General features: G+C 40.1%; 1 protein-coding gene across 2 annotated transcripts in view; it reads left to right on the forward strand.

The window, feature by feature from the left end:
• The window catches only part of DROSHA (drosha ribonuclease III), a 115,740-nt gene that overhangs the window by 57,642 nt on the left and 30,653 nt on the right, over positions 1–27,445 (forward strand). For both annotated transcript variants that reach the window (XM_036279324.1, XM_036279325.1), the window contains 7 exons: positions 511–618; positions 6,599–6,706; positions 7,224–7,362; positions 7,715–7,775; positions 15,543–15,602; positions 22,749–22,848; positions 26,455–26,557. In XM_036279324.1, coding sequence (XP_036135217.1) covers positions 511–618; positions 6,599–6,706; positions 7,224–7,362; positions 7,715–7,775; positions 15,543–15,602; positions 22,749–22,848; positions 26,455–26,557 — 679 coding nt within the window. The remainder of the gene's footprint in view (positions 1–510; positions 619–6,598; positions 6,707–7,223; positions 7,363–7,714; positions 7,776–15,542; positions 15,603–22,748; positions 22,849–26,454; positions 26,558–27,445) is intronic.

Here is a 27,445-nt window from a genome sequence, read left to right on the forward strand (position 1 = left end):
CTTTTTTTTTTTTAAATAAAATGCACCATTGTTATAAGAGTTTTTTTTAATGGGTTGGCAAATTTGAAATCAACTTTGAGAATTATGTGGGTTGCAGGCTAAAATACTGATTACCTTTCTAAGATGTAAATGCTTGATATAAAGCTTGATTAATTATAATTTTTACATGGTGATTTCAAAGCCCAAATAATACATTTTGCTTTATATGGTTTTTTTGTTTTGTTTTGTTTTGTTTTATCAGTGAAAGGGCATTTTTTATTTGAACTTGCTAGAATGGTAGATTTGGTTTAGCTTCTTTTTTTTTTTTTTCTTTAATCATCTAGTTACCCAAGGCTTTGAGCATTCTGGCTTTCATTTCAAATAAATTATTGTGATTCGGCACGAAGAGGTTTGAGTACCAGAATGTAAGGGTGATATTGAATGAATCTAGCTCGTTTTCTAGTGCTTGCTGTTTGGCTTAATATTGCTTTAGAACCGTCAGGTTACTCATCATAATGAGTTCTTTTCTAGGAAGCACTCCAAAAAATACGACAGAAGAATACAATGAGGCGAGAAGTAACGGTGGAGTTGAGTAGCCAAGGATTCTGGAAAACTGGCATTCGTTCTGATGTCTGTCAGGTAACAGTGCTTCTGAGAACACAGTCATCCCATAAACCTCTTCCTTTAAAAGTCTCCTGGCGCTGCAGTTCTCCTAACCCTGAGAAGTTTCTACAGAACATATTACCTTGTAGCCAAATGGGACACCAACCATAAATTGTTTTGTGTCCTTGGGTTTTTGTTTTTGTTGTCAGTTTTGGTATTGTCTTGTTTAACTGTGTGTTTGCACGCGCACGCACACACACGTGCAGTGGTAGGGTGGGGGGGCACTTAGTGATGCTAAACTCTGTCTCTGCGTGTTGAGTGAAGGCAAGTCTGCTCTTCCAGTGCACCTGCCTGTTTGCAGCCCGTGTTCAGGTGCTTATCCAGAGGGTACTCCAGCACCTCTGCAGGCTGGCTCCTTGACAGACCCATGTCTCACACTTACGTTGCAGAGAACTGAAGGCATTAATGAACAGAATCAGTATAAATTTCATATTTGTCCCAAATGGATAGTATTTTTCATTAGATGAACTCAATAGAGGAAGATGTCAGATATATATACTGACTCACTAATAAGTATTTTTGTTTTCCCTTGGGTAGAATTTATACCAGATCAGAGATCTCCAAAACACAGCATACTCTTTGACTCTTCACTTGATTTTTTTTGTTATGATTGATACTGGTTGTGCTCCAGGGGAATTACAGGAAAGGAAAATGACTACACAAGCTGGGGTCAGGTAATGTAATTAGCCGTGTTCAGCCTCTCGGAAGAACTCTTTCCAGGCTCCCACTTCTCTGTTTCGACGGTGGTGTATATTGTAATAAGTTTAGATACTCTTAGGCATTCATTTAATCATAATGAGTTTCTTTGTAATCAGTGTTGGCATTTAATTATTATATTGAACAGTGGGATTTAATCCAATAATTAAAGGTATTGCTGTGCAGTTCACTTGCCATGTGATGTCCAAAGCTAAACAGTTTTGTTTGAAAATGAACTGCTGATGCAGTTCTGCCATAGAGCTCGCGAACAGCCATCCACCGTGGTAGCCAGCTGCATCCTCCCAGTCCTCAGTTACTTTGCAATTGACCAGTTCATTTTTGTTTTACTCTAAGTATCTTCAGAAGTGATTATCTTACTCTGTCGATTCTTTCTGAGGGCTACCTGAGGCCAGTTTTCCTGCTTGCTAATGTTTCTCCAAATCCAGCATGACATCATCCTGAGGTAGACACCGTAAGAACAGTGAGTGGAATGTTAAACAGTCTGCCCAAAATCTGGTGATCAGTGACGAGTGGAATTGATTATTTTTTTATTTTTATTTTTTTATCCTCACCCGAGGATATTTTTCCATTTTTTGTACAGATAGAGTGGGAGGGAGAGAGAGGAAGAGAGAGAGAGAAACATCGACGTGAAGGGACACATCGAGTGGCTGCCACCCGCACGACCAACCAGGGCCGGGGACAAACTGCAACCGAAGTACGTGCCCTTAGCGGGAACCGAACCCGGGTCTCTGCGGACCGCAGGCCGACGCTCTAACCGCTGAGCCAAACTGGCCAGGGCTGGAATTGATTATTAACAAGGGTGGGGAACGTCCAGCCCCTGGGCTGGATCAGGCCAGTGAACTCAGCACCAGCTGGCATCACAGCCTCACCCCAGAGAAGCAGTTCCAGCCTTCACATTGGGGGTGAGCATATTAAATGTTTGACCAAATAGAGCAGGCTAATTTTTAAGTTGATAATTTTGTATCACCTGCAAATGATGTTATAAATATTCAAATGGCCCTTGGCAGAAAAAAAAGGTTCCCCATCCCGGTTTAAGAGATCCTAAAATTGTGGAGCATCAAGAACTGGAAAGGACCTTAGAGATCTTCTAATTCAGTGATTTTTAAACTTGAGTTTTTTGGTTAACCCTGAAATTTTTTTTTTTTTTTTTTAACAATACCCTGTAAGACCCTAATTTGTAAAAAGATTAAACAATAACTGTCTGATTGGTTGGTGGGTGATGGGTATGGAGGGATTGTCTTGTACTTGATTTCTTTCCCTCCCCAGGTAGCAGTCCTTAAGGCAGTTGTGTTGCACTGAACAACTTCTTAAAAAGTATTGAGTCCTTTTTCCCTTTCTCGTGGTAAAACAGGGCTGCTGAACGGTCTGTTGCACTGTGGTCTTGTGTTCTTCACCATGTCACAGATGTCTTGCTCTGGCTCCTCAGCTGGCTTAGGAGTAGCTGGAGGACTAGGTTGTCTTCTCTGCACATGTATGTAGTTTTCATTCTGTTTTGAGGTTGGTAGGCAGAAGCACTCAATTACTTTCTTCCACTAACTGGTCAGAAAATATGGAACTTACACAAGGATGAATATTTCCTGATCTGATAATAGTTCCTCCCTCTGTAGGACTCCCATTCTTCCGAGAGAACTGTTATCTGTTTAGAAGCCATGCTTACTTTCAGCCAGTGGCCACTGGTGCCAACTCAGTGCCAGCAGGAATCCCCAGTTTGGGGTGTGGTGAAGAAGGATACTTTATTCAGTGTAAAACAGCTCGACGGGTGATAGAGCACAGTGGCAATGGTGGGGAGGTGGGGGGTAGGGGCTGTGGACAGTTCAAGACAAAATAAACCACGGGCTTTGGTGAAATAGTTCCTTTTGCACCAAAATCAAATCATCCTGGAGACATTCTGTAGCTCTCGACCTTAGTGAACAGATGAAGTATCTGTTTATCTTGATATATTAAATATTATTTCACCATCAGTGAATGTTCCTGGAGTTGTGAAAGTAAACTGTTACCTACAATGAACTTAAAACATCAACATATAGAAATGCTACCTTGAGAGAATTTGGAGGTGTTACTTATCAACTCATTCATTATACAGGAGCAACCCAGTTCAAATTTAAATGCAAAAACCTAAAGTAAGGTAAAAATGACTTAGGGGAGAATGACCAGAGTAAATTAATGTAACTGACTTTTAGCTCAAAATGAGTGTTTTTACAATTAATATTTTTATGTTTATTTATACTCTTCATTGTCCCAGAATGGTTTGAAAGTGGTAATTCTTAAATACAAGAGCAGTTAAACAACTTACCTCTGCAAGTGATAAGCTGCACGGTGGAAACGAGTAAGTCCATTACTCTTGTCCGTGTCGGTCACTTGCATCTCTGATGCTTGTTCTCACTTAGCTTTCTGTTAGATTGTCCCCTTGTACCCACCCAGTGGATTGGACTCTGCAGACCCCGCTCCAGTTGTGGTCACCTTGCCAGTGAATGCATGTTGTTAGTTTTGGGGTTCTTTCACCCTCAGGGCCCTCTGAAGTCCTGCTACACCCCCTTGTCTTTTCTCTCTCACAGATGATGAGACCACACGGGTCTCTTTGTCCTCATGCACCCTCATTTAGGTGTCCATGGGGGTACTTTGTCATCTAGTTTTTATGTATATATTGTTCATAGGTCAATTTTGCTATTCTAGGTGATCTATTTTTATGGGAGAATTTGAATAGATTTAAAACTACACACTGCCATTTCCTCACAATCTTCCAGGGGAACTTTTTTTTTAAATGAAAGCAGTTGCCAGGCATGGGTTAAGGAGGTGGGGAGGGGGCAAAAAGATGCCCAGTGATTGTGTGCATCTCAACATTACAGAGATTGATAATTTTAAAAAGCTGAGCTAGAGGTTATAACAGTCTTGTAGAGAGTGTTGAGACTTGGTTGTTTGGGATACAAGATGGATGTGGGTCATACCTTTCCATGATACTCACAAGAAAAGACTCGTTTAGAAAGAAGCTGGCTCTATTTGGAGCAAGTTTAGAGGAAGTGGTGAAGGGACTCAGAGCAGGTTCACGTGGGTAAAGCTTCGAGGAAACGAGACTTAGGTTAGCCAAGAGAAGGTGTGGGGGCCATGCCATTCAGTGTGTGTTTTATCTTGTCTCCAGGGGTAGACCTAGGCTCCAAGGGATAAGAAGACAGATTTGGGCTTAACGTTGTGATAATTTTCTAGTAATCAGAGGACTCTAAAGAGGGTGTTATTTTCTTGACAGGTAATGATTCCTCTCTCACTGGAGGTATTAAAAAATAAACAATGCACCAGTCTGAATTCTTTAGAAAGATGGTTACACTGCATAGCCTTCATGACCTAGCCACCTGGAGTTTTTAGCATTAACTCCCTTGAGGTCTCTGCAATGTAAATGCCTTTAAAACCATATACTTTGGGTACATGCTTCCATATATTGTATTTTTTTTTTTTTTTTTTTTTTTTAATCCTCACCCGAGGACATTTTTCCATTTTTTGTTCAGGTAGAGTGGGAGGGAGAGAGAGGAACAGAGAGAGAGAGAGAAACATCGATGCGAAAGGAACACATCGAGTGGCTGCCACCCGCACAACCGGGGACAAACTGCAACCGAGGTACATGCCCTTAGCGGGAACCGAACCCGGGTCTCTCAGGACCGCAGGCCTACGCTCTAACCGCTGAGCCAAACCGGCCAGGGCCCATATATTGTATTTTTAAATACAGCACTTGTAAAAACAAAGTGGACAAATGCTGATAATTTATATCATAATGGTATTTTTCTGGGAATCGCTTGAGGGCAAAAAGAGTGTCTGCATCTTTTTCTCTTCCACAACTCTTGTACGTCTTGCACATGGAGGTGCTCAGTATGCATTTATTGAATTGAACTGGAAAGAAAGATATTCTATTGATTAGAGATCCTATTCAGGAGAAATAATCTTTCTTTATAAGTTAACTGATTTAACTTATCTCAGGAAACTGATTTCTATAGTTTCAAGCAAATCCATTTCCATGTATTTTTAAACAACGCCAGCTTAAAATACTTCAAAGACTAAAATGATAGAAAGTATGTGTCAGTCATTCTAAGGGCTATGCCCATCCTCCAGGTTTCAATGAATAAGAATGGCTCCTTTATTCTCTTCAGTTATAGGGAAATGGTATTAAAGAAAATAGAAAGATATGCCTTTCATGAAATTATCTCCTAATGAGGAATCTATAACCAAATGAAAATTGATTGAAACAAAAAATAAAAGTTCCATGTTCTCAGGTGCCTTAACTATATTGGTGGTTTTATAAAAGTTGTCCTTGGAATGTTAGATCATTAACTGTTAAACCTGTAACAGCCTTTGAAGATCATCTGGTTGAGAAGGTCTGAGCTAAAGGATAGTGATGAGGCCCAGGGGTTTGTGAACCCATTAAGATGGCAACTTCTGCATGCTTGTGCACAGGGGCATTTTGGGGGGGAAAGAATTGTTTTCCTTAGATTCTCAAAAGTGTCTTCACCATGACAAAGTTCTAGAATTGATGAGTTCTAATTCATTCCCTGATAATTAAAGGAAGACAAGGAGACACAGAAATTCTTCTTCTTTTTTTAAATTAATTACTTTATTTTTGTTACAGATCTTTCTCCTTTTCCCCCCACTGATTCTCCCCTTTCTCTCCCTCCCCGCCCTGTCCCCAGCTTTGTTGTTTATGTCCATTGTTCATGCATTCATGCATATACGTTCTGTGGTTTGTCTCTCCCCCACCATCCCCTCTTCTGGGCATTGTCAGTCTGTACCCCACTTCCATGTCTCTGGGACTGTGACCTCCTTGAGGTTACCTCTCTGAGTACTGATGAAACCAGGGCTAGTCCTACTTAAATGAGGGTTAATGGGCCTTGTTGTAAGCAGGTTTTGTTTTTGTATTTGCTTACTTAACCCTTTAACTGTCCTTGAAAGTAGTTCTAATGATTTCCACCATTTTACAGGTGAGAAAATTGAGGCCGGGAACTAAAATAACTCCCCTCACGTCCCACAGTGAATGAGAGACAGAGCAGGATTTGGAGCCAGGCATTGTGGTTCCAGAGAATATACCCTGAACAACTAAGGTCCACCAACCTTTATAGATGATTCTCCAGGATGCCATGCAGCCAGTAAATTCTTTCAAGACACTGTGACATGGAATTTGGGATGTGAAAATGGTCATTGTTTGTTTCATTTTTAGAAGATTTTGTAGAGTTAAACACATTGAAATATTCTTTTTTTTAAGCACGCAATGATGCTACCTGTTTTGACCCATCATATTCGCTACCACCAATGCCTAATGCACCTGGACAAGTTGATAGGATATACTTTCCAAGATCGTTGTCTGTTACAGGTAAGAATTACTCTCCTATACACTCATATGATAATAAGATAGGAGTAATTCATCTTGCAGGTTTCAAATGGAGCATTGAGTTCTTTATTCTGGGAGGTGATGATATTTAGACACATAGCTCTCTCCTCTGTTCTGGTTGCCACTTTCAAACCCTCCACTCACCTTTTTTTTTTTTTTTTTTTTTTTTTTGAGGCTGTCCTAAAAGAAAAAAAAAACTAAGGCAAAAGTTTGCCTGTCAAACCTGAGTCCCTTCTTCGTTTTTCCTTCTTTATGGCTCTTCTTCTTGCCAGGTGTTGAGTATAATTCTCCTCTGAAAGATGTGGAAATGTAGATTTCTTTTTGGAAGAGGGCTTGTGCCAGAGCTCTGGAAATTTGACACTGGAGGAGATAAGGGAAAAGATCGGGGCTTAAAAATCACCTGGATAGAAGACCTCTTTTGTGTTTCATTTGGGATAATATAAAGATAGCACTTCTCTATTGGTTTTTCAAGATTGAACTTATTTCATTGAAATTTTAGCTGGCCATGACTCACCCAAGTCATCACTTAAATTTTGGAATGAATCCTGATCATGCCAGGAATTCTTTGTCTAACTGTGGAATTCGGCAGCCCAAATATGGGGATAGGAAAGTTCATCACATGCACATGCGGAAGAAAGGTATGTTTGGATCCTGCTCTCATGTTTTGGCCTGTGTTCTCGGGTGTACATTAATCTCCACCAGGGAAGTTTCCCTGCTGACTGCTTCCTCCTCTCATTCTCTAGTGCTTCTTGGCCCATACATAATGACATTCACTTTGAGCAGAGTATTGTAATAAGGGCGGATGAGTTTTTTAGAAAAATTTCTTTCTCCTGTCAAGTGTTTTAAGTAGCTAAGTTGATTGAACTTGTGTACATGCACATATCAAACTTTTAAAGTCATTTTGGGATGAGCTTGATCTCTTTTTTCATGTCATACCATGGCCCTAGAATGCTTCTAATGTATTTACTTGTGTATTTCTTTCTAAAATAGGAATTAACACCTTAATAAATATTATGTCACGCCTTGGCCAAGATGACCCAACTCCCTCAAGGTAAAGTAGACTTTTTTTTATAACAGCTTTATTGCGATATAATTCACATACCATATAATTCACCCATGTAAAGTATACAATTCAGTAGTTTTTAGTATGTTCACAGTATTGTGAAACCATGATCACCACCTGATTTAGAAACATTTCATCACCCTCAAAAGACACCTTATACCTATTAATAGTTATACTGCCCATTTCCCTCAGCCTGTTCAGCCCGAGGCAAGTACTACTTTCAATCTTTATGGATTTGCCTATTCTGGACATTTTTATTGTTGTTAATCCTCATTTGAGGATATTTTTTCATTGATTTTTAGAGAGAGTGGAAGGGAGGGAGGGGGAGAGAGAGAGAGAGAGAGAGAGAGAGAGAGAGAGAGAATAATTGATGTGAGAGAGACACATCAGTTGTTTGCCTCCTGCCCAACCCGACCACGGTGGGGGATTGAACCTGCAACCCAGGTATGTGCCCTTGACTGGAATCAAATTCATGACCCTTTGGTCCACAGGCTGATGCTCTAACAACTGAGCCAAACCGGCCAGGGCTATTCTGGACTTTTTGTATCAGTGGCATTATATTTTATGTTGTGATCCTTTGTGACTGGCTTATTTTATGTTATAGTATGTATTAGTACTTCATTTCTTTTTAATATTCCATGGTGTATGGTTATATTTTATTTAGTCATATATCATTTGATGGGCATTTGAGTTTCTATTTTTCAGTTATCGTGGATGATGTTGCTATGAATATTTGTATAGATTTTTGTGTGGAGATATATATATATATATTTTTTAATCCTCACTCAATGTGAGAGAGAAACAACGATCAGTTGCCTCCTATATGCTCCCTGACTGGGGATTGAACCCGAAACCTTGGTGTGTACCCTGACCAAGAAGTGAACCTGCCACCTTTTGGTGTATAGGACGATGCTTCAACCAACTGAGCTGCACTGGCTGGGGCTGGACATATGTTTTTATTTTTCTTGGTTTTATATCTAGGAGTGGAATTGTTGGGTCATATGGTAACTTTCTTTAACCTTTTAAGAAACTGCCAGACTGTTTTCCAGAATGGGTATACCATTCATATTTCCAGCAGCAGTACACCAGGGTTCTGAATTTTTCACATCTTTCTCAATACTTGTTATTTTCTCTTTTTTATTCTAGCCATCCTGTTGCATAAGAAATGTTGTCTCAGTATGGTTTTGTTTGAATTTCCCTGATGGCTAATGATGTTGAGCATCTTTTTCATGAGCTTATTGGCCATTTGTATTATCTTGTCTGGAGAAATATTTGTTCAGATCCTTTCCCCATTTTTAATTAGGTTATTTTTTATTATTGCATTATAATCATTTTTATATATTCTAGATACAAGTCCCTTATGAGAGACATGATTTTCAAAAATGTTTTCTCACTCCGTGCATTTTCACTTTCTTGATAATGTCCTTTAAAGCACAAAAGTCCAATTTACTATTTCTTTTGTTGTTTGTGCTTTTGATGTTATGTCTAAACAATTTTGCCTAAAGTCATAGTGGAGATTTTAGTAGGGATTGTGTTGAATCTGTAGATCAATTTGGGAACAATTACCTTCCTAATATTAAATCTTCTGATCCTTGAACATTGGGTATCTTATTATATGTTTGTCTTTTTAAATTTCTTTCAAAAATGTTTTAGTTTTCAAAGTGCACATTTTGCATATCTTTTGCTGAATTTATTCCTAGATATTTTATTCTTTTTGTTGCTGTTATAAGTGTAATTGTTTTCTTAAGTTCATTTTCAGATTGTTCATTGCAGGTGTATACAATTGATTTTTGTATATTGATCTTGTATCCTGCAACTTTGGTGAGCTCATTTGTTAGCTCTAATTGGTTTTTAGTGTATTCCTTAGGATATTTAATATATATCATCATATCACCTGCAAATAGAGATAATTTTACTTTTCTTTCAGTCTGGATGCCTTTTTTATTTACTTAACCGTGTTGCTCTGGCTAGAGCCTCTATTACAACATTAAATAGAGGTGGTGAGAACAGATACTTGTCTTTTTCCTAATCTTAAAGGGAAAGCATCCAGTCTTTCATCATTGAGTCTGATATTAGCTTTGTGTTTTTCTTAGATGCCTTTTATCAGATTGAAAAAGTTCCCTTCTATTCCAAGTTTACTTAATGTTTTTACTATGAAAGTGTGTTGAATTTTGTCAGATATTTTTTCTACATTTATTGGGATGATCATGTGGTATTTTTGTTTGTTTGTTTTTGTCATTCATTCTGTTTACATGGTGTCTTAGTATTTGCTTTTTGGGTATTAATCCAACTTTGCTTTCCTCGGGTACATCCCACTTAGTCATGGTGTATAGTCCTTTTTGTATGCTGTGAATTTAGTTTGTTAGTGTTGAGGAGTCTTGTGTCTATTTTCATAAGAGGTACAATTTTGTAGTTTTCATTTCCTGTGATGCTTTTGGCTAGTTTCACTGTTAGAATAATACTGGCCTTACATAATGGGTTGGAAAGTTTATATGTTAGCTTTCCTTATTTTATTTCCTGATTTTAAAAGATACTTTCATATTTTAATATTCTTATTTTGTGTGGCCTTGAGCCCCTGAAGAATCTGTGAAGTAAGTGGGCTAGACCTGTATAAACTTATTAACACCCCCGAAAATTAAATGAAAGCAGATGCCTAATTGCTGATAAGGTCAGGTTTAAATGATCTTTGTCTCATCTGCCCCACTACAGTTGTTGGAATGTAAATTATGTCTTCCACAGCATTTTCAAACCTCATGATTTATGTTTTCATTTGCTCTATTACAAAGGGATGGCTTACTTACTCCATGTCAAAAGGAATGATATCTGAGAACCTGTGTTCTTTCTGAATTTCCCATTTTTAAAGTGATGCCATTATCAGAGAATAAATAATTTCTTTTGTCCTTTGACTTCTGGCCATTGGTGCTTGTTTTAGAGTCGCTTGTCCAGTGTCTGATCTTTTTGCTGATACAGAGGTGACTGGAGCTTCTGTTCAGGAAGAGCCTCCTGGCCCCGTGGCCAGGCCTGCTGCTGCTCAGTGTTGCTCTCCAGCATTCCCCAGCTGGGCGCAGCCCTGGGAGCTGTGCTTGGGAGGCTTCAGACCAATGCCATTCAACAGACATTCATCCAGTTCCTTTTGAGTCCCAGGCAGTTGGTAGGTATTTTAGGTGATCCCACGGCAAGTAAGTCAGAGCTCCACTCACTAGGAGGCCTGCCTGCCTGGGGTGGGTAAGAGTGCTGTAGGCCATGAAGAACTTCGTGCCAGGGCTCTGCTCAGGGCTCCAGGGAAGGGCAAAGCAGAATGTCCGCACAAGACTGCTGTGGGCCTGAGGCGGCGCTGGCGGGTGACTGGGGACTGTAGGTCCGTTTTATACTGTGCAGTTGCATAATTGAGTTCACTTGAAACCATTTGCCCTCTCCTCGGTGTGTTTCTTATTTGCTATTATAAAATGGGATGCAGTAGTCTCTGCTTTTGGAAGTGTTTGTATATCTTTGAAGTAAACACCATCAGACTGCAAGTGTCCGTGGCTGTCCGCCCAAGCAAGCTTGCTCAAAATTAAGGGAAGAGAGGGCGGGTGAGCTAGTAAGTTGTTTGGGAAATCTGTGTCTGGCACTGGTGGCCATGGGAAGGTGATGATCAGGGTGAGCAGGGGAGAGGGCCGAGAGGAGGGGCTCTTGATGGACTTTTCCCCCTGAAACCACTCCTCCCACCCTGCTCACCCTGCAGTGCAGGTACTGACCAGCTCTGCCAGTTCCCCTTCGCTCTGCAGCCAGTCAGCTCGCTATTTCTGGAGCGTGATTCTAGTTCTTACTGGTAACCTGCGTGAAAGCTTTCTGTGACTGTCATCTTGTCACCTCAGTCGGGTGGAACCTCCCCACCTGGCAGTCCCAGAGTGTATGACTTGGCCCAGGCCACTGTCCCAGCACAGCCTTCTTTACTTGTGGCTGGCTGCACACCGGCGAGGCTGAGGCGCGTGCTGTGCTGTCAGGTGTGCTGGGCCCCTCCCCGAATCCGCAGTCAGGTGCTTACCTGAGGAGTGCCGGTCTCCCGTGACTCCTGCCCGCATCCCGCCGGCGCCTGCTTTATGGGGCCTATTCCAGGTCTCCCATGGATCATGTTTACGTGATGTGCTGATTTTCTTCTCTGTAAGCATTTTTGAAGATCTATGGTCTTACTCTATTTTTCTCTTTTTACATTTCCTTTCCCTTTGTGTCTTTCACAGAGCAGGGCCTCAGTAAATAAGTATTAAAGGAAAGAGTGCCAGTCATGATATTACTTTCCTCCCAGGTTATTTACCTGTTGGCTAGCAGTAGTAGGGCAGGGCGTAAAGAAGGTCACGGTCAGAGCCACCAGCAGAGGGTTAAAGGGCTGGTAAGACTTTACTTCATCTGGTTTGGGATCAGCTTGGATTTATAAAAAGTCACGAAAACTTAAAATTAATAGATAAAGTTCTGTCTGCCTATCAAAACTACAAAATAATTAACTTTTGTGACAGCATCATTGCAAGCAAATATACTACCCATAATTTTAAAAGTGTTACTGCTAAACCACATAAATTTCAGTTATATTTAACTCATGCAAATTGCAGTGAAATGTTACTACAGAAAGGGTCTCTGAAGGATTAGGCATTTGGTGACATTTAAGTAATCCATATATTATCAGGGAGACCTTTGGGAAAGAGAGGCCAGAAGACGGGTATGGGGAAACCGAGAGAGTCACACAGCCTTGGTTTGCTTGGTTTTGATTCGATTGGTAGAGTCATTGCTAGATAGAATGTATAAGAATCTTTTGGACCAACAGAGAGACATATATGGACTATTTATTAATGTCGGTGTGTTTAAGGAAATGATCATTGCAAAGTATATTTTAAATCAGTTATACACAAGTATTTTGCTGTAAAAACACAGTAACAATATGCATTGAATATATATGAATTCCACTGAGTGAATTTACTGACTTAAATGCTTCAAGTTAAATCCCAAATATGCTTAATCTGGGATCCATGGCTCCAGTGGGTCTCAGATCTAGTAGCCCTGTGACCTGACCTCCCCCGAGTGTTCAGGTAGAAAGATGTAATGAGTAGAAGGGACTCCTGAGACGGGTGGAAGGTTCAGCTGAGCTCCAAGCCCTTCTAGCGCTCCTTCACCAGTCATGCCTGGGGCTAGAAGGCAGAGTGAGGGCATGTTGTTCGTACTCTCACTTGAGCAGTTACCCTCGGTCTTTGCCCAAACCCAAGATGCTTTTCCATGAAGTAAAGGACATCTTACAGGAATTACTGTTACAGGGAGACTGTTGTGTTTCATAAAGTGCTTTGAATTCCTCAGACCAAATGTAATGTATAAATGTTACACTTAATCTTAATTTCATAATGCCTCTGTTGGTTCAGTTCTTAAAAACAAGTGGAGTGGTTACTGCTCAGTAAACATCTCATCTTGGAGCTTGCTGGTATTTATAATGGGGATGATTAAGAAAGAATAAACAATGGGAGAAGGAACAACAGATTTGCTACTGTTTTAGATTTTTTTAAAAATTGATTTGAGAGAGAGGAAGGGAGAGCAGAGAGAGAGAGAAACATCCATGTGAGAGAGATACATTGATTGGTTGACTTCCACATATGCCCCAACCTGGGAACTGAACCTGCAACCTGGGTTTGTGCCCTGGCCAGAAATCAAGCCCACCACCTTTTGGTACACAGGATGACACTCCAACCAACTGGCTAGGGCTTGCTACTGTTTTAGGGCCTAATGCCTGTTTTCTTCATTTCCTTTGCTTGTTTTTTTTTTTTTTTTAAGTAAACTTTTAGATTATGAATTCTTCACCATAGCCATGCATTTTTTTAAACTTCCCTTATTGGCCTGCTAGAATGCCTTTTTCATATAAATAAAGGCCATACATTGAAATGAGGGGTCAGAAATCACTTTGTTGCTCAAATATTTGCAGTTTTCTCCTACATTTGTGTTTGTTTGAAAATTTCAAAATGTGGAGGATTGGTAGGGTAGAAGAATAAACTTTCTAATGAGCTATGTGAAATAATACACATTTGAACTCAAAATGCCAAGTAGGTGATTTGGCAGCCAAGAATCGTTTAATTTACAATACTTTTAAAATTTTTTACATGTACTGAAACTGTAGGGAGGTTTTAAATGTGGAACTAAACTGGTACATGTGAAACAGACAACAACAAAAGATAGTGTGTGATCTCGTCGCACCTTGGGTGATAAATGTGGGGAGGGAGGTGTGGGTGAACTCCGGGAATTAGGGCAGGCCCCCCAGCTGACCTTAGCATGAGCAGGATTTAGGAGAGGTCACAGGCAAGGGGCTGGGGGTGCGTGTCTGGTACAGTGCCCAAGGAAGTCCTGAATTGCTGTTGAAAGCAGATAAAAATTTGGGTAGGATGGCATGAGATAAAGAATGGCCTGGAAAGGCAGACACGTTTAGACTTGAGAGCCAGCTGTTGAGTTTTTTAAGACGCTGTGGGTCGGTGTCAGAGGTCTTTCAGGAGTCAGGGAGGCCTGTTGTCATTCTTTCCGCTTCCTCGTGGTGGGAAGCCCACACCCCGTATTCCTCTCCGCATCGAGTCCTGAAACAGCACTCAGACTCTTCTCTTCTATAGCTTTAGACAACCCCTGAGTAGTCAGGTTTGTGCCTGCCACTTGCAGAGGTTCCCGTCAGGGCCCAGCTGTTCCTTCTCACCTACTGTCTTTCTTTCTTGACACCTGTTCCTCTCCTTGGCTAGAGGATGACACTGGCCTCCTCCTCTCACCTGCCTGGCCAGTCCTTCTTCCTTGCTGATTTCCCTTCTGCTGACCTCAATCATGACCTCCTCGGGCTCCGTCCGGGGACCCCTTTTCTCCAGCTGCATTCTCTTCCCTCAGTGTCATCCATTTTCATTGCCTGAAACCCCGTCTGAACCGACCACGCGTAGAGATTTATCACCAGTACCAGTATATCTCTTCATTGGGTGTTTTATGGACATTTTGAGTTAATACGTCTAAAATGCAGTGATTGCCTCTCCTCAGACCTGTTGCACTTTTGGTCTTCCTCTTGTAGTAAATGGTACCTGTTTTCGCCCAGCTGCCGAAGCCAAAATCTAGGCATTGACCTTTATTCTTGTCTTTTGCTCAGCTTCCAGCTCGTAACTCTTACAGATCAGAGAGAAGTTAGCATTTTGCTGGACCTTGAGGGATGAGTAGGCTTTTGTGTGGCTCCTTGACAGGCAGAGCGGAAGGCTCTAGGGCGGCAGAGCTGGCCTGAACAGGCCCGAGTGTGTGGGGATGCCCTTTTCAGGGGGTACTAGGCAGTTTTGAAGTAGGAGCCTGGCATATAGGTGGGAGGGTACAGCATTATGGGGCTGAAGTGGTAACGTAGGCTGGAGTTGGGGCAATGGGAAGCTGTCCTTAGAACACTGTTCCCCAGCTGAGTTTTCCGTGTTCAGTTCGAACTCTCGCTAGAATACATTCTCCTTTCTCTTGTCTACCTGACAGCAGTATAGGAAGACTCACAGTTGTTGGGGTGCTGTCTGCTCACTTAAAATCTGGTTCCCAGGGGAAGGAAGCCCCTGGGTTGGAGAGTCTGAACCCCATGGTATGAGGGAATGTCCCCCACTGGCCCATTAGGCTAAGATGGTGGTCAGTGCTCTTGATCAAGAGGTACAAGGTAGAGTGTTTTCATTATTAAAAGATCTAACCTTCCTTTGAGGAGAGAGGGAGTGAATGTAAATCAGTGCTATTTTAAGTGATGTTACATTTTTCCTATAGGATTAATCACAATGAACGGCTGGAGTTCCTGGGTGATGCTGTCGTTGAATTTCTGACCAGGTAAGGAGGCTTTTCTACTCTTCCCCATTAATGCATCTTACAGATAACACACTGAATACATTTCCTTCTTTGTGATTAACCAAACAAGCCATTGAAACGGCTTGTGTTTTGTCCTTGCTGTGGAGCCGGGAAACCACATGTCTCTGGCTCTTGCCCTGATGACTTGCACTTGCTGGTGCTGTAGTGAGCAAGGTCACAGGATGAAAGGCTGGTGTCTCTGTCCTGTCAAGTTCATGTTCAAGTTGCTGCAGCCACAAGAGATCAGCTTGCCTTGGTCTAGATGCTTCAGAGCTTATATTCAATTTGTAAAGAAAGGGATGATATTTTAAAATGTCATTTCATTTTCTAGGATTTGTCTTTGATCCTTTCTCACTCTTTCTGATCTCAGGGGAAGTAAAGCTTACAAGTAATTTTAATGTCGAGATTTTGGTGTGTGTGTGTTTTTCCCCCAGAAGTGATTTAGGGCCCTTGATTTGGAGAAGGGGTAGGAAAGTGTGTTTTGTTTTTTCATACGCACATGATTTCTCTCTTATTTTATTTTATGTATTTATTTTTATTAATTTATTTCTGTTACAGATATTTCTCCTTTTTTCCCCATTGACACCCTCTTCCTGATCCCCTCGCCCCTTCCTCCCCAGCATCGTTATCTATGTCTATTGGTTACACATACATGTATACAAGTTCTTTGGTTTATTCCGCACCCCCCCACACCATCCCCCTCTTGTGAGGTTTGTCAGTCTGTACCCTACTTCTATGTCTCTGGGTCTATTTTGTTCATCAGCTTATTTTGTTCATTATATTTCCACAAATAAGTGAGCTCATGTGATAATTGTCTTTCTCTGATTAGTTTATTTTGCTTAGCATAATACTCTATAGGCCCCTCCATGTAGTCTCAAAGGACAAGAGATCTTTCTTTCTTACAGCTGCATAGTACTCTATTGTGTATATGTACCACAGCTTTTTTATCTACACATCTATTGATGGACACTTGGGCTGTTTCCAGATATTGCCAATTGTAAATAGTGCTGCTATGAACATAGGAGTACATATATTCTTTCTGATTGGTGTTTCAGGCTTCTTAGGATATATTCCTAGAAGTGGAATCACTGGGTCAAATGGCAATTTAATTTTTAATTTTTTGAGGAAGCATTATACTGGCTGCACCAGTCTGCATTACCAACAGTATTCCAGAGTCCCCTTTTCTCCACACCCTTGCCAGCACTTGTTTGCTGATTTGTTGATGGCAGCCATTCTGATAGGTGTGAGGTGATACCTCATAGTCGTTCTAATTTGCATCTCTCTGATGATTAGTGATGTTGAGCATTTTTTCATGTCTCTTGGACATTTGTATGTCCTGTTTGGAGAGGTGTTTATTTAGGTCCTCTGTCCATTTTTCAGTTGGATTTTGTCTTCCTTTTGTTGAGTTGTATGAGTATTCTATATATTATGAAAATTAACCCCTTATCTGATGTATTGTTGGCAATTATGCTTTCTTATACAGTGGGTTCCCTTTCCATTTTGATGCTTTTTTTGATGTACAGAAGCTTTTTAGTTTGATGTAGTCCCATGTATTAATTTTTTTCTTTATTTCTCTTGCCTTAGGAGTTGTATCAGTGAAAATTCTGCTGTATGTGATGTCTGAAATTTTGTTGCCTACATTTTCTTCTAGGATTTTTATGGATTCACAGGTCACATTTAAGTCTTTTATCCATTTTGAGTTTATTCTTGTGTATGGTATAAGTTGGTGGTCTAGCTTCGTTTTTTTGTAAGTAGCTGTCCAATTTTCCTAGTACCACTTACTAAAGAGGCTGGCTTTACTCCATTGTATGCTGTTGCCACCTTTGTCAAATATTAATTGAGCACAATGTCTTAGGTCAGTTTATGGGTTCTGTCTTCTATTCCATTGATCTATATACCTGTTCTTGTGCCAGTACCAAGCTGTTTTGATTACAGTGGCTTTGTAGTATAACCTGGTATCCGGTATTGTGATCCCTCCTACTTTGTTCTCTTTCAAGATTGCTGTGGCTATTCGAGGTCTTTTTTGGTTCCATATAAACTTTTAGAGTATTTGGTTTAGTTCTTTGAAATATGTTATTGGTATTTCAATGGGGATTACATTGACTTTATAGATTGCTTTGGGTAGTATGGACATTTTAATGATGTTAATTCTTCTAATCCATGAACAAGGTATATGCTTCCACTTTTTTATATCTTCCTCTGTTTCTTTTTTCATTGTCTTGTAGTTTTCTGAGAATAGTTACTTTACTTCTTTGGTTAAGTTTATTCCTAAGTATCCTAGTTTTTTGCTGTAATGGTAAATGGGATTGCTTTTTTAGTTTCTCTTTCTGTGTGAGTTCCTTATTGGTGTATAAGAATACTGTCAATTTCTTGATGTTAATTTTGTATCCTGCTACTTTGCCAAATTAATTTATTAGCTCTAGTAGATTTTTTATGGAGTCTTAAGGGTTTTCTATGTATAATATCATGACAACTGCAAATAATGACTGTTTCACTTTCTCCTTTCCAATTTGGATCCCTTTTATTTTTTCTTCATGTCTAATTTCTATGGCTAAGACATCCAGAACTATGTAAAATAAGAGTGGCGAAAGTGGGCACATCCCTGTCTTGTTCCTAGTTTTAAGGAAAATGCTTTTAGTTTTTGCCCATTGAGTATGATATTGGCTGTAGGTTTTTCATATATGGCCTTTATTATGTCAAGATTTGATTCCTCTATTCCCACATTGCTGAGCGTTTTTATCAGAAATGGGTGCTGGATTTCGTTGAATGCTTTGTCCACATCTATTGATATGATCATATGGTTTTTATCTTTCATTTTGTTTATGTGGTGTATCACATTTATTGATTTGCAAATATTGTACCAGCCTTGCATCCCTGGGATGAATCCCACTTGGTCACGGTGAATAATTTTTTTGATGTGTCACTGGCTCTGATTTACTAACATTTTGTTAAGGCTTTTGGCATCTATGTTACTCAGGGATGTTGGCCTGTATTTTTCTTTCTTTGTAGTGTCTTTATCTGGTTTTGGAATTAGAAGTATGTTGGCCTCATAAAATGAGTTTGGAAGGCTCTCTTCCTGGATTTTTTGGAATAGTTTGAGGAGAAGGGATGTTAGATCTTCTTTGAATGTTTGGTAAAACTTTCCCTTGAAGTCATCGGGCCTGGGCTTTTGTTTGCTGAAAGTTTCTTGATTACATCTTTAATTTCCTTAGTTGTTATTGGTCTGTTTGAGTTTTCTATCTCTTCCCGGTTCAGTTTAGGAAGATTGTGTGATTCCAGAAATTGTCTGTTTCACCTAGGTTGTCCAATTTGTTGGTGTATAATTGTTCATAGTATTTTGTAACAATCCTTTGTATTTCTGTGGTGTCAGTTATTCCTTTCCTTCTCTTCTTTCATTTCTGATTTTGTTTATTTGAGTTCTCTCTTTTTGTTTCTTGGTGATTCCGGCTAAGGGTCCATCAATCTTGTTTATGTTTTCAAAGAGCCAGCTCTTTGTTTCATTGATTCTTTGAATTGTTTTTTGTTTTTTAGTTTCTATGTCATTTATTCTGCTCTGACCTTTACTTTGTGTTTCCTTCTACTTTCTCTGGGTTTTTCTTTTTGTTTATTTTCTAGTTCTTTAAGTTGTAGGGTTAGAAAGTGAATTAGAAATTTTTCTTGTTTCTTTAGGTAGGCCTGTAGTGCTATGAACTTCCCTCTTAGGACTACTTTGGCTGCGTTTCATAGATTTTGTGTTGTTGTGTGTTCATTTTTATTAATTTCCAGGATGTTTTTAATTTCTTCCTTGATCTCCTTGGTAACTCATTCATTGTTTAATAACATGCTATTTAGCCTCCATGTGTTTGAATATTTTTGCTGTAATTAATTTTTAGTTTCATGCCATTGTGATCTGAGAAGATGCTTGATATGATTTCACTCTTCTTAAACTTGTAGAGACTTAGTTTGTGTTCTCACATGTGGTCTATCTTTGAGAATGTCCCATGTGCACTTGAAAAGAATGTGAATTGTAAAGTTTTGGGGTGTAATTCTCTGTAGATATCTATTAAATCCATTTGATCCAGTGCTTCATTTAGAGTCCCTGTTTCCTTGCTCATGTTTTGTCTAGAGGATCTATCCAGTAATGTCAGCAGGGTGTTGAAGTCCCCTGCTATGATTGTATTGCTGTCAGTTTCTCCTCTGAAGTCCTCCAGAGTTTTTTAATGTATTTTGGTGCTCCTGTGTTGGGTACATGTATGTTTACCAAGGTTATATCTTCCTGTTGGATAGATCCTTTCAATATTTGGTAGTGGCCTTCTTTGTCTCTAGTTGTGGCATTCATTTTGAAGTCTATTTTATGAGTATTGCTACTCCAGCTTTTTATTTGCTTGGAAAATTTTTTTCTATCCCTTCACTTTCAGCCTATGTGAGTCTTTTGTTGTGAGGTGGGTCTCTTGTAAACAACATATATATGAGTCATTTTTTCTTATCCATTCAGCTACTCTGTGTCTTTTGATTGGAGCGTTCAATCCATTTACATTTAAGGTGATCATTGATATGTACTTATTTATTGCCATTTTTGTTTATTATGGTTATGTTTCTCTTCCTACTTTTTCTGCTTGTTACAGCAGTCCTTTTAACATTTCTTGCAGTGTTGGTTTGGTGCTAATATATTTCCTTAGTCTTTCTTTATCTGGGAAGCTCTTTATTTCACCTTTTGTTTTGAATGATAGCCTTGCTGGATAAAGTAGTCTTGGGTTCAGATCCTTGTTTTTTATTACCTCGAATACTTCATGCCATTCCCTTCTGGCCTGTAGTGTTTCAGTTGAGAAGTCAGCAGATAGCTTTATGGGTGTTCCTTTGTAGGTGACCTGTTGCTTATGTCTTGCTGTCTTTAAGATTCTCTCTGTCTTTAATCTCTGGCATTTTAATTAAATGTGTCTTGGTGTGGGCTTCTTTGGGTTCTTCTTACTTGGGGCACTCTATGCTTCTTGAACTGGTATGCCCTTTTTCTTTCACCAAGTTAGGGAAGTTTTCTGTTACTATTTCTTCAAATATGTTCTCTAATCCTTGCTCATTTTCTTCTTCTGGCACTCCTATGATGCAGATGTTGTTACATTTCATTTTGTCCCACATTTTTCTTGGGCTATCTTCCTGTTTTATAATTGTTTTTTCTTTTTGGTTCTCTGATTGGGTGATTTTTTTCTACCCTGTCTTCTAATTCACTGATCTGATCCGTGGCCTCTTCTATTCTGCTTGTTATCCCTTCCAATGTGTTGTTTATTTGTGCTATATCATTCGTAATTTTCAATTGGTTGGTTTTCAGTGTTTCTATATCTTTTCTCATGCGGTTGAGCTCTTTACTCATGCTGTTGAGCTCTTTATTTATGCTGTTGAGCTTCCTCATAATTATTTCTCTGAACTCTACCTCTGCTATCTTGCTTAGTTCCATTTCATTTATCTCTTCCGTAGAATTCTTTTGTTCTTTCATTTGGAATTTGTTTCATTGTTTCACCATTTTTGCTGTCTCAGTGTATTTTGAAGCCTGCCAAATTTTCCCTGTGGATGTTGGTGTTCCGCTGGTTGTGGCCCCCTCTACTGAGTTTGGATGAGTGTGGGAGGACCCACATTAAACACCACTGTCAAGTCTTACTTTCCTGGGTAGATTTGCATGCAAGGAAATGTTCAGTTATCTTCTAGCGTTTGCCCAGGTGCTATTAGTCTCATTTACTTGCTGAGCCTGAATTTGTAGCCCTCAACTGAATGAAAAATGCCTCAGATGTAAGAGGATTTTCTTCGGGTGAGGCACTTGCTTGCTGTCAGACTCCATATGTTAATGAGCCTCAGTTTGCATTTCTCTGGCTTGACCTGGTGGTGTTGAATTCTTGAGGCAGGGGCCATTGCTTTTCCCTGGGGCTCTGGGAAGGGGTTCTTTGAGTAACATAGCTACTATCCTATGAGGGAGTGATTCAGCACAAAACTCCCGGTGTCCTCCCCTCTAGCTCTCTCCTCAGTCAGGAGCCCTGGACTCTCTCCACTTAGTTCCAGTCCAGTTCACCCTCCTTCTGCTGGAGCCCAAGGTGAGTAGTTGTAGATTATTTGGTGCTTTTTAAAACTCCTGCTTTCTCAGCAGGGACTACTCACATCTAAAATAGTCCTCTGCTGCTGTCATGGGCTTCCAGTCTGCCCTCTCGCACCACAGTTGCTACCAGGCTTGGTTTGGCATCCTCTTTCTGTCCCTGGTTATACAGGTTCTCTCCAACTGCTTTCTAGTTTTTTTTTTCCCGATGATTTGTCTTTATTTTAATTGTAATTCTAGTTTGGTTCTGGGAGACAGTCTGTGTAGCTTCCATTTACTCCACTGCCATTTTTCCTCTCCCCATGATTTCCTTTTAAAGGGAGATAACATGTGCTTTTCTTGGAACTGTCTTGAGCTATTTTTATTCTTTTTAGGTCATTTATTTTCCCAAGAAGGACATACTGAGCCAAAGGGGCTGCTCTCTGAGCCTGCTTTCACCAGACACAATAGACTAAACAAGCTTAGTGGATCTAAAACCTGGTATGAGATTAGGGAGACATCAGTTGCTGTTGTGGCCCAAACTGGTGTTCCGTGTGGCCTTCTTCCCAGCCTGCACTTCCCCAATCAGCCCCTTTAGACTTGTTCTTACAGCACAGCCAGCCGGGGTGCCACTCTCAGGTCCATTCCTGTCCCTGTTCGTCCTTGTGAATAATGTGCCTCCACTGCTGCCCTGCTTGAGGCTCCCCAGGCTTTCCTTTGGGGGCCGCTGAAAGCCACCCTGAGAAAAGTTTTTGTCTCCAGGCCCAGTTGTGAGGGTCAGATAGGTTTGCTCATAAGCCGTGTGTGACATTGTTTAGGTCTTTGTTGGCATCAGATTTCAGAGGAACCTTTTGACAGAAATAAATGTGGAAGTATTTGTGAATGGTGCCTTTTGGGTGCTTCCTATTTAACTTTCAAAGACTTCCTGTCAAACACTTCAGTTTCGTTCAATGCAGCTGCTGTCTCCTGCGCAGATCCTTTGCCTGGCCTGTTTTTGTTACTCAGAGCCACACACAAAATGTTGTGATGCATATTTATTTATGTGCTTTTTTTTATTTATGTGCTTTTTTTTTTTTTTTTTTTTTTTTTTGCAGTGTCCATTTGTACTACTTGTTTCCTAGTCTGGAAGAAGGAGGGTTAGCAACTTATCGGACTGCCATTGTTCAAAATCAACACCTCGCCATGCTAGCAAAGGTATCTCAGTCATCTGCACACTGGAGTGAAGTCTTGCGTTCTCTCTTCTGTCCCTGCATAATTTTGCATTTGAATAAGAACCTCTTTAGTGTGTATTAAGGGTTTAATATTTTATAGACCAGGAAGGAGTTTTTTGTTTGGGTTTTAAGGTTTCAGCCTTATTAGTTCAGTTACCTTTGTGAGTTTCAGCAGCAGTTAATGAACTCCACAGTGAGGTAACTTGATAACAGAAGGGGAAGAATTAGACAGATGTGCAGGAACAGAGTTAAACATTTGGGGAAAAGGAACATGAGAACAGAGAAAAATGTTAATTATTTTTTGTGATTTTCCTTTGTGTAATATTTTTGTATTACATTTGTTTTTAATTTATTTTAACAAGCAGAATTATAGCTTTGAATAGAATACTCTAGGCCATTTATATCCATAGGAGATACTTTACAGATCTTTGAGAATCCCCCCAAATTACAAATCTCATTGATTAAGATTTAGGCTGTCCAGCTAGCCACCTCCACTGACCTGAATGATTCAAAACCTTTTCTCTATTTAGAATCATGGTTGACCTATTACTTCGTTATCTCATTTGATGTTTCTGTCTCTGTGTGGTCTCATTGTAGTAAATCATAACAGACAGATCACGGGCACTTCATTTGCCCTAAGATTGCAGTCCGCGCCTCTCCTCTGACAGACTGGGGGCCACGGCATATTCTCATCTGCACAATGGAGACGGCATTAGCACCTGCCGCACAGAGTAGCTGTGAGAACTACATGACATTATCATTTGAGTTTTAATGATTCCGTTTATAAAGGGCTTGGCACAATGCCTGTTCATCATAGTAATCACCCAAACATGTAAATGAAATAGAAGGAGTTACATGTTTTTATTGCTGGTACCACTATTCTAATTATAAATCTTTACATTTTATACACCTGTGGACTTATTCAATTGGGGGGGGGGGGGCTGTTGCTCTTAAATCCCAAACACTGATGATCCACTGAGAAAGCTTTTGTGAGGTTTCCTTGATTTCCGCCTTAAGTCATTATTATTGTTTTCTTTATTTTGATGTAAGCATTGGAATTTGATAGAAATGACTACATAAAACCCATTCTTGTTTTATGACTGACTTCTTAATTTGATCTTGCCAAGGCGTTAATTACATTCAAAGTGTGGTTAATTCCATCCCGCGGTGTTGGTGTTAGCAAGAGTGCGCTGTGTACTTTCTGTAGCAGCATCCTCTTCTCCCCACAGCAGAGTCTTTGACCCAGTTTCAGTGGCATTTGAGAGTGGAAGTAACGATGCCTCAGTGAAAAACTAGGCAACAGTATGCTAACTTGGTTTTAGCAGCCTCACAATGACTAGAATTCCACACACGAAGTAAAACATCTTCAGTGTTCAGTTGGTTAAACTGTCGGGCTGCTTCCTGGTAGGCCACTAATATATGCCCACTGGAAATATAAGTTAATGAATAGATTGTCACCCCTCCATTTTTCTCTCTAGTTTCAGATATAATGGAATTGCATAATTATTTTTCAAACAATTTTAGGGGAGCTGTTTACAAAGTATGGGAAATTACCGTAGCGTGAGAACAGAAGCTGTGGTCTGACACGTGGGTGCTTCACAAAGCCATGAGTCCTGAGGGGTGGCCAGTTTCTCCCTCAGGGTTTCTTGTGACCTCCCCCACACCCGTGTCCAGCGTTCCTGTAGCCCTCAGCTGCTGCCTGCTCCAGCTGGAGGCCTGGGGTCTCGCTCTTCTGTCCAGCCCGCTGGTTCCTGACCATTTGGGAGGGGGGCTTGATGGAGGATGGCTGTCCCCTCCGAGAATTTAGTGAAAGCTGAAAGTCAGCTCTGCAGACAAATGAACCTTTAACACATGCACAACTGAACATTGCTCCTTTCTAAGAGTTTACTAATGCCTACATAAAGGAAGAAGGATACAGAGCAGGGATTATGAGAAGTTGGGAAATGGAGAGTATTCGAGAAAAGTTATTTATAATATAAAATATGGTTGCAGTCTGTTCTCAAGCAGGGCTCCAGAGATAGCAAACAATTGGATTTTCCCAGTGAAGTTGTGAAACAGATCTAATTTACATATTCTGGTATAAACTTTTGCACTTGGGGATCAGTTTTTTAAGAGGTGTTTTCTGCTGTTGCATTTGTGGTAGTCGAAACTCTCATTTGCGTATATTTTGTACTCATGAATTCCTAGTAATACAAAATACTGATAGCATATATGTCTTGTTTTTTTTTTATTCTCACCCGAGGACATTTTTTCATTTTTTGTTCAGATAGAGTGGGAGGGAGAGAGAAGAAGAGAGAGAGAAACATTGACGTGAAAGGGACACATCGAGTGGCTGCCACCCGCAGGACCCAATGAGGGCCAGGGACAAACTGCAACTGAGATACGTGCCCTTAGCGGGAACCGAACCCAGGTCTCTCTGAACCGCAGGCCGGCGTTCTAACCACTGAGCCAAACCGGCCAGGGCTATGTCTTGTTTTTATCGTCTCTGTCTTTTTCCAATATAAACAGATACAGATATTTTTACATATGTACTGAAATACACAAAATCTGAGTATCTTTAATCTGAGCCTCATATTGTCCTAGGTTGTTCATTGACTTGTGTCTTGTTCCGTATTACATGGCACATTATTGCTTAGTAAGTATTTATTGGATTGAATTACATGGTAATGGAAACACATTTAGTGCATGCTTATGCAATGTTGTATCTCCTTGTATGGAAAGAATTATGATTTCTATTAATTCAGTCTCAGGAGTTTTATTTAAAAAGTACATCCTCTGTCTAGTTCTAACAGTACTTGAATTGATTTGTATATTGTAATACAATAGGATAAGAAATAAGTAGGTACTGAACTCAAAGAGAAAATATGGATGTCAGTAAGATGAAGTCAGTGGTAAAGTTAGTATACACAGGTGTATTCTAAGTCCTACACAGTTTCTAGGACTGGGCCCCAAATTTGGCTTCACACTCTTCTGAGGCTGAATAAAAAGGAAAACCTAATTCATTACAAACAATGTTCCCAGAGCCCATGAAATAAATCCAACCCATTGCTAAGAGGATCTTACTGAGCCTTCAAAAAAAGGTGAGTGTGGAGACCTCATAAAGGGGACACAGGTATAAAGATATAGGGACCCACAAATCCTTATCAAATTCAAAAGAAAAGAATTAGAGATATAGGCATTTTGAAGTCTACCGAGGGTCCCCATTTACTCTCCCACATAAAAATCTATTCTGTATGGTACCAGCATCGTCAGTACCACTTACTTCTGGAGGTTAACTTTGGGTTTGGGTGTGTGTCTCCCTAGACACACTGGGTGAATCCAGGGGCCCATGGTCTTTTAGTGAAGTCTTATTCTAGCTTGGGCTAGTGCTTGGTCTGAACTTGGAACAGAGTTTGTGGAAAAATCAAGATTTGTCAGAGCTGAACCATATGTAAGGACGCCTAATGAACAGTAGATTCAACTTTGTTAATATACTGTCATAGGCCAGTAAATTGGTAACCATAACCCTTTACCCCAAGGAGTTGTTGAGTTATTACAGTTATGATTTTGCCAAATTCTTTCTTACTTTTTGTCACTTTGAATTTTGTAGAAACTTGAATTGGATCGATTTATGCTTTATGCCCATGGACCTGACCTTTGTAGAGAATCAGACCTTCGACACGCAATGGCTAATTGTTTTGAAGCATTAATAGGTAATTTCTTTTTCTACAATCTAGTTTCTTGCATGTCTGAAATATCTGGAGAACACATACAATTTATTGTGGAGACTTGAGACAGATGACTTGTTCCCAAAGCACATGAGCCCCCAGTGTCATACCCCTTGGTGTGGTGTCGTTGACGTTCTCAGGGCAGAGCCGTGGTCCTCACGTTCCCAGTGCCTGCAAGGGTCTGATGCCGTGTACATGCTTAGATTTGTATACTGAGTTGAACTGAAGTGAATTAATATGGAGATGGATTACTTTCCAGATTTGATTCAGGATCACATCCATAATTAAACAGTAACTTGGTTGCTGGTGAGGCTATCCTAATATTGTTTTTTTATTACATTTTAAAGTATTTACAAGATTTTTGGGGTTTAAACATCTTGAAAACATGGCACTTTTAAAACCCCAGGGCTTGAGTCTGTACCGCTATTATTTATTCTCTCGAAGCAAGACATGCAGACACTCTGCTTCCTCAGTTTCTTTTTTACTGTAACCAGATGCAGTAGCGGTGGGTGCAGGAAAGTTGTGAAGTGTTAATTAGCTGGTGATGGCAAGTATGCTTTACAATGAGACGTTACAGTAGATTGACAATTCCTTGATTTTTTTTTTAGGTGAATGATTGAGTACATTTTATTTTTCAAAGGCCTTTGTACTTCCTTATCATTTTTGCCCTCTTGCTTTGAAAATGAACATAAAAGCTTCCCATTATAGTTTCGTGCTGATGATGGTGGCAAGAGGATGTTGAATAATTACCCCGTCTTTTCACAGCTATGTCTCTTTTGCACAGATGTGTCTTATTTTCAGGGTTTGTCACATGGAATTCCTGTCCTCTGTACATATAACATTTTTGACAGTTAGTGTTACAGTTGGCCCCAG

Source organism: Molossus molossus, unplaced genomic scaffold (assembly GCF_014108415.1).
Source record: "Molossus molossus isolate mMolMol1 unplaced genomic scaffold, mMolMol1.p scaffold_m16_p_3, whole genome shotgun sequence".
In the NCBI taxonomy this organism is placed as follows: domain Eukaryota; kingdom Metazoa; phylum Chordata; class Mammalia; order Chiroptera; family Molossidae; genus Molossus; species Molossus molossus.